The sequence below is a fragment of the Pongo pygmaeus genome, chromosome 10 (assembly GCF_028885625.2).
Source record: "Pongo pygmaeus isolate AG05252 chromosome 10, NHGRI_mPonPyg2-v2.0_pri, whole genome shotgun sequence".
NCBI lineage: Eukaryota > Metazoa > Chordata > Mammalia > Primates > Hominidae > Pongo > Pongo pygmaeus.
Genome location: NC_072383.2, coordinates 68,802,238 through 68,809,947, shown reverse-complemented (window position 1 = coordinate 68,809,947; position 7,710 = coordinate 68,802,238). Strand labels below are relative to the sequence as shown.

The 7,710-nt window shown below is 35.9% G+C and overlaps 1 protein-coding gene across 1 annotated transcript; it reads left to right on the top strand.

Annotated features, from left to right (window-relative positions):
- Positions 1–1,316: 1,316 nt before the first annotated feature.
- On the top strand, positions 1,317–3,809 carry LOC129010280 (NADH dehydrogenase [ubiquinone] 1 alpha subcomplex subunit 2-like). The gene is made up of 2 exons (XM_054444300.2): positions 1,317–1,408; positions 3,349–3,809. The coding sequence occupies exon 2, from the start codon at positions 3,396–3,398 to the stop codon at positions 3,693–3,695; it is 300 nt and encodes a 99-aa protein (XP_054300275.1). The 5' UTR covers positions 1,317–1,408; positions 3,349–3,395; the 3' UTR covers positions 3,696–3,809.
- The last annotated feature ends 3,901 nt before the right edge of the window (positions 3,810–7,710 follow it).

The following is a 7,710-nucleotide window of genomic DNA, read 5'->3' as shown; positions in this document are numbered from 1 at the left end:
TCTTTAACTCTTTGGAATGCTGTTTCATTTGTATCTTTTCTACCAAGTGTCAACGGCTGTTACGGCAAGTACATACAATGCTACTGCTTCAGAGTGTTCCAGAAAGAAGAACCACATAATAAAGAAGGCAACGATAGTACTCTCATTCTGATGAAATGGTGGGCTAAACAAACTTCTCCTTAAGTTTTCCAGACAAAAATACCTAGAAGTGATAAATAAATTATGACCGTTACGTTTAAAGTATAGTCAAATTCAAAATAAATAATGCAATATCCCTACGTGACAAAAAGTCATCAGAGAAATGAAAGTCAGGGAAATCAACACAAATTGGCACAGAGGCAGGGAGAAGAGGTGTAGAATAGTGGAATGGATGGTAGTGGCGGTACAGAGTAGGGGAAAATTAGGGAGGTTACCATATTGTGTAATAGCTAGGGTCCTGGATTTTAATTCTCAACAGACACAGATCATAAACCTGAAGTAAAATGGGGGAAAATGAAAGACCTCTACATACATTCGGAAGCATCAAAGGATTGACATAGAAACAAAAAATTCTGAGTGAAGATTCAGGTTTGCAAAATAGAAGCCAATGCTTTCACAGATACAAACCAAAACCACTAATCAAAAGATACCAAAAAATGGACTTGGTACTGGAAAGAAGATAAAAGTAGGTAGATTGTATTACAGAGGAGAGGTGGCATTTTGAAGGGAATGGCATGGAATGAGTTACTCATTTTTGTGGCATTTAGCCAGAGGGCATGCCAGAGTTAGCACATGGTAGTATAGCTCAACTGCATTAAGAAACAGGCTGGGCACGGTGGCTCATGCCTGTAATCCCAGCACTTTGGGAGGCCGAGGTGGGCGGATCACGAGGTCAGGAGATTGAGACCATCCTGGCTAACATAGTGAAACCCCCTCTCTACTAAAAATATAAAAAATTAGCTGGGCATGGTGGTGGGCGCCTATAGTCCCAGCTACTAGGGAGGCTGAGGCAGGAGAATGGCGTGAACCCGGAAGTCGGAAGTTGCAGTGCGCCGAAATCGCGCCACCGTACTCTAGCCTGGGCACAGAACGAGACTCCGTCTCAAAAGAAAGAAAGAAAGAGAGAGGAAGGAAGGAGGGAAGGAGGGAGGGAAGGAGGGAGGGAAGGAGGGAGGGAGGGAGGGAGGAAGGAAGGAAGGGAAGGAAGGGAAAGAAAGAAACCTGCAGCTCTTCTGAAACAAAGAACTAGGGGATGTCATTTGGGGAAACTTCTGCTGAAAATCAAGAAAGGACCCCATAAAAGGGAAAGGAAGAAAAACAGGGGGCCCAAACAATATATATAAATTCTGCTCAAAAATCTGTCTAAAAACCAAACCACAATGGGTGGAAACAGATTCCAGCTAAGTATAATGGACCTCTCTAATTCTATGTAAGAACCTGTAAAAGGCCCATGCTGATCGTATAGCTATACATTCATTTTACATACAGCAAAAATTTCCTTTATAAATGAAAAGGAAGTAAGAACATTCTTGGATAAAAGGAGACTGTGAGAATTAATTATCAACAGACTTGCTCTAAAAGAAATGCGAAAGGAAATTCGTTGGGGTAAAGGAAAATGACGTCAGAGGTTAATGTGAGACATTAAGAATGAGGGACAAAGATAAATAGTTTATATCTGGGTAAATATAAAGGACCATATTTTCTTAAGTTATCCAAAATATGTATGAATGTTGAAAGCAAATGTATCACATTGTCTGATGGGTTTTCAATGTATGTAGATATAATATATTTGAGAATTAGGACAGGATTAAGGAATCTATATGGATGTAATTGTAACTCATCTACATGTTACTTAAAGTAACAAAATAATAATTCTAAGTAGACTGTGAAAGAGGTATGCATATTTCACTCCCTAGGACAACCACCAAAGAAATCATACAAAGAGATCATATATAGCCAAAAAGTCAATAGATAAATTTAAATGAAATATTAAAAATAAACTTAATAATACAAAAGGAGGAAGGGAATGAGGTACAGAGGAACACAAAAAGAGAGGATGAACAGAAATCAAATAATAAAATGATAGTGTTATGTGCAATCATATAAATATTTATATTAAATGTAAATAGTGTGAACAAAGCAGTCAAAACATAGAAATTATCAGATTGTATCTTAAAAATTTTTTTAAAGACCAGACTATATGTTGCCCACAAGAAACCCACAATAAAAATAAAGACATTGATAGGTTCAAAGAAAGAAAAAAGAAACAAATAACAGAAAGATACACGGAAAATTCTCAAATACTTGAAAATTAACATATCCTAAACCACCTATAAGTTGAAGAGAATATTATGTAAAAAGTTTGAAATTAATTTGAATTGAGTGAAAACACAAATTACAAATTGTTGGAAAACAGCTGAAGCAATGATTATATGGAAACTTATAGCACTACATGCTTATTTTTTTTTAAAAAAGGTCATGAATCAAGAATCTAGGCTTCTACCTTAAGAAACTAGAAAAAAGGAATAAGTTAAATAAAAAAACAAATAGAAAAAGGGCTCTAATAAAAACAAAAGCAGGAATATTTGAAATAAAAAAGAGTAGAGAAAAATCAATAAAACCAAAATCCTGTTTTTAAAAAAGATACACAAACCTGAAAAAAACTCTGTAGAGATGAATGATTAATAAATATTACTATATTAAAATTAAGAACTATTGGCCAGGCACGGTGGCTCACACCTGTAATCCCAGCACTTTGGGAGGCCAAGGCGGGCAGATCATGAGGTCAGGAGTTCAAGACCAGTCTGACCAACATGGTGAAATCCGTCTCTAATAAAAATACAAAAATTAGCCGGGTGTGGTGGCTTGCGCCTGTAATCCCAGCTACTCATGATGCTGAGGCAAGAGAATTGCTTGAACCCGGGAGGCAGAGGCTGCAATGAGCTGAGATTATGCCATTGCACTCCAGCCTGGGTGACAGAGCGAGACTCCATCTCAAAAAAAAAAAAAAAAAAAATTAAGAACTATTAATCAAATCACATAATAAAACAAAAAATACAATGACAGACGATTTTAGCAACATAAATGGAAATTAAAACTTTAGTATCTAAATTCTAAAATATACAACTTCCCAAAACTAACTAGAAAAGCGAAAACAGTGAAAATAGGCAAAAGATATAAAAAGGAAATTCACAGAATAGGAAATGTTAATAGCTATTCAAGATTTATAAGCATGCTCTCGTTACTAGCCCAAAAAAAGACGTTTTAAAAATAAGATACCATTTTATATGCATTGACTTTGCAAAGTAATTAGAAAGTCTAATATGTATAAGCGGGTAAAGCTATATGATACTCTTTTACATTGTTTAGAATACAAACTGGAAGACCTGGAATTAGCGACTTCGGTATTAGCAAGGATGGCGGCGGCCGCAGCGAGTCGAGGAATCAGGGCAAAGCTGGGCCTGCGTGAGATTCGCATCCACTTATGTCAGCGCTCGTCCGGCAGCCAGGGTGTCAGGGACTTCATTGAGAAACGCTACGTGGAGCGGAAGAAGGCGAATGCCGACCTACCCAGCCTAATCTGCGAATGCTACGATGTGCAGCCCAAGCTCTGGGCCTGCTACGCATTTGGCCAAGAGAAGAATGTCCGTTTGTACAACTGCAGTGCTGATCAGGTAACCAGAGCCCTGGAGAACGTGCTAAGTGGTAAAGCCTGAAGCCTCCACTGAGGATTAAGAGCAACAGCCCCAGAGCCTGGGCTCTGCTGGACTTAGTATAATGTGAAAAAAAATGTGTTCTCCTATTCCTCATAAAGCTTGTGCTGTAAAATACTTTCTCAGGGTGTTCTTGTCCTCACCTACCCTCTACCCCTTACTGTGTAACCACTGAGGCAAAGTAGCTTAATATAAAAATAAAACTTTATTCTGTCTCATCAAAAAAAAAAAAAAAAAAGAATACAAACTGGTACTGAGACTATATAGAGCAATGTCGAGGTTTGTGTTTAAGATAAAGATGGTTATAGCCTATGAGGAAACAATTTAACTTTTATGTGTGTACCTTAGAGAAACTATGTTAAATATACTTGGAAAACATGCAAAAAGTATTAAAATAAAAAATACTGTTTCTAATAGGGACAAAAGTAGAAACAATTGAGCTTTATGGAACATAATTCTAATTAGTAAATTTTAAAATTAAAAAAATGCTGCATATTGTTTATGGATACCCAAATAAAGTTTAAAGATATGATTAGGAATGATGAACTACAAAATCATAATAGTTGTTACATTCAGAGGTTAAGAGAATAGGGGTGAGAGGGTAGCTGTATCATTAGGTTTTCTTGTTTGTTTTTAAATTAAAAAAAAAAAAGATCCAGTAATCCCACTACTGGGCATCTACCCAGAGGAAAAGTCATTATATAAAAAAGATATTTGCATATGCATGTTTATAGCAGCACAATTCACCATTGCAAAAATGTGGAATCAACTGAAATACCCATCAATCAACAAGTGAATAAAGAAACTGTGATATATATATATCAATCAATTATATATATAAATCATATATGTATGTAATTGTAAGTCATCTACATTTTACTTAAAGTAACAAAATAATATTTCTAAGTAGACTGTGAAAGAGGTATGCATATTTCACTCCCTAGGACAACCACTAAAGAAATGATACAAAGAGATCATATATAGCTGAAAGGTCAATAGATAAATTTAAAAAACTTAAGAACTATTAATCAAAACATGTACTAAAACAAAAAATACAATGACAGAATATTTTAGCAACATAAATGGAAATTAAAAGTTTAGTATCTAAATTCTAGAATATATAATTTCCAAAAACTAACTAGAAAAGTGAAAATAAGCAAAAGATATGAAAAGGAAATTCCATCTCATATTTATATCATCATATATATCTCATATTTTATATATATATATATATATTTCCCACTACTGGTAGATACCCAGTAGTGAGATTTTAACTTAAAAACAAACAAGAAAACCTAAAAAGGGGGAAAAAAAATATATATATATATGTACATATATATATATGATGGAATACTACTCAGCCATAAAAAGAAATGAATTAATGGCATTTGTGGCAACCTGAATGGTATTGGAGACTACTATTCTAAGTGAAGTAACTCAGGAATGGAAAACCAAACACAGTATTTCTCATTCATATGTAGAAGCTAAGGTATGGGGATGCAAAGACATCAGAATGGCACAGTGGACTTTGGGGACTCACGGGGAAAGGGTAGGAAGGAGGTGAAGGATAGAAGACTACAAATAGGGTTCAGTGTATACTGCTTGGGTGATGGATGCACCCAAATCTCAAAAATCGCCGCTAAAGAACTTACTTATGTATCAAATACCACTTGTTCCCCAAAAACCTATAGAAATAAAAAATATGTTAAAAAGATGAGAAGCAAAGAAAAACAAATTTTAAAAATAAAAGAAATAGCACAATTACTTATAACTCTTGTTTATACAATTCATGTTATAGTACTTTTTACACAATGGTATTTTTTGTAATTATATCAGTGTTAGTCAACTGAGTTATCCAGGGATCATGAAAAAGAGAAATGAAGACTCCTTATTCAAACTCTGCTTTTAGCCATCAGTCTTAAAATAGGCAGGTTCCTGATTGGAAGGCACACATTTAGATTATCCTTAATTTGCTGGGGATTGAGGTATGACTCAGAATCCCTGATGTCCCCTTCTTGATGCCTGGCTTTGACACTTTAGATAATTTCTTTTAATGGGGTGATGGTTTCACCAGAGCCAGATTAGAACTGCCATGTTGGAAATATATTATAAATATATAATAATTTTCATTATTTTGTACAGTAAGTGAGCATTATCTGAATGTCTTTCCTTGCTCTCCTGAAGCAATTCACCTTAACTGAGGAAGAGGTTGAAAAAATAAGCCAATGATAGAATGCTATGGCATGATGCTCTGCAACAATTAAAAATATGATTGTGAACAAACTTAAATGACATGGAATTATGTCTCACAGTATTATTAGGTAAAGAAATAGTTTCCAAATTCATAGCATGATCCCAATGATGTAAAAATAATGTTAAAACTAACAATAGTTATAGGTACATGCATGCGAAGACACACACATCCCCAAGATGAGGGTAGAGGAAAACCAGCTATGCCAAAGCATTAGCTGTATTTATCACCAGTTGGTAGAATCCACAGATCACATTCTATTTTGTTTTTTCTCTATTGTCTATTGTGCAATAGACACAATATTACAAAATTTTGTAATTTAGAATGTTCAATTTCGGTCTGAAGAGAATTAATTTAGATGAAGGAAAACTTCAGAAATATCATCCTGGTTTTTGCCTACTTCCTAGAAACAGTGAGGTAAAATTGGACTTCTATATATTATGTTTATGACTGATTCAAATAAAATTTCATTTTATTTCCAGTTTTAGAGCTGAATTTGGTTTTGAAAGGAGTTCATTTTCTAATCTCTATGATACAAACCTAATATGCGATTTTAGTTTAAGTTTGGAAGTCAAATTTGAGGGTAGATATCTTTCCTAAAGTAAAGTACTTCGAAGATTAGAGGTTCCAAATGACACCTTTGTAAGAGAAATGGTTTATATTTTCTATTTCTATTAACAGTAAGGTAGTTTTTTGTTTTGTTTGTTTGTTTGTTCTTGTTTTGTTTTTGAGACAGAGTCTCACTCTGTCGCCCAGGCTGGAGAGCAGTGGCGTGATCTTGGCTCACTGCAACCTCCACCTCCCGGGTTCACCCCATTCTCCTGCCTCAGCCTCCGAAGTAGCTGAGACTACAGGCGCCCGCCACCACGCCCGGCTACATTTTTTTTTTTAGTAGAGATGGGGTTTCACCGTGTTAGCCAGGATGGTCTTGATCTCCTGACCTCGTGATCCGCCCACCTCGGCCTCCCAAAGTGTTGGGATTACAGGCGTGAGCCACCGCGCCCGGCCACAGTAAGGTAGTATTTTGATGGGCACCTATCACATTAAATTGAATAAAAAAGGAATTTTATTTAAAAATAAAATGAAGTTACCTTCTATTTCATCCAAAAATAAGAAAGTATCAAAATGATTTGCTTAAGCCATCCTAAGAAGCAAGGAATTTGTCAAACTGTTTTCCTCCAGCATTTGGACAATAACTAACCCAAATATTCTGATGTCATTTGCCACACAGGAGGCTGAGAAAACAAAAATGCTTGCTAAGGCATTTTTCTCATTCTTTTCCTGCTCATATTTCTTCCTTTTTTTTTTTTTTTAAGACAGAATCTCACTCTGTCACCAAGTTTGGAGTGCAGTGGTATGATCTCAGCTCACTGCAACCTCTGCCTCCCAGATTCAAGCAATTCTCCTGCCTCAGCCTCCCAGGTAGCTGGAATTATAGGCATGCGCCACCACACCCGGCTGATTTTTGTATTTTTAGTAGAGACGGTTTCACCCTGTTAGCTAGTCTGGTCTCAAACTCCTGACCTCAGGTGATCCATCCACCTCTGCCTCCCAAAGCGCTGGGATTACACGTGTGAGCCACCACGCCCAGTCTCATTTCCTACTTATATTTCTCATTCATATTATGTTAGCTTGACTTTTTGCTAGTGGTTTTAGTATAAGGGCAGCTCACAAAGTTTCTCTTTGTTTCTCAAAATGAATAAAATATCAGAATATGCACCCACATTTCTAAATCAATAAGGTGTTTATTTTACACCAAAAACATGG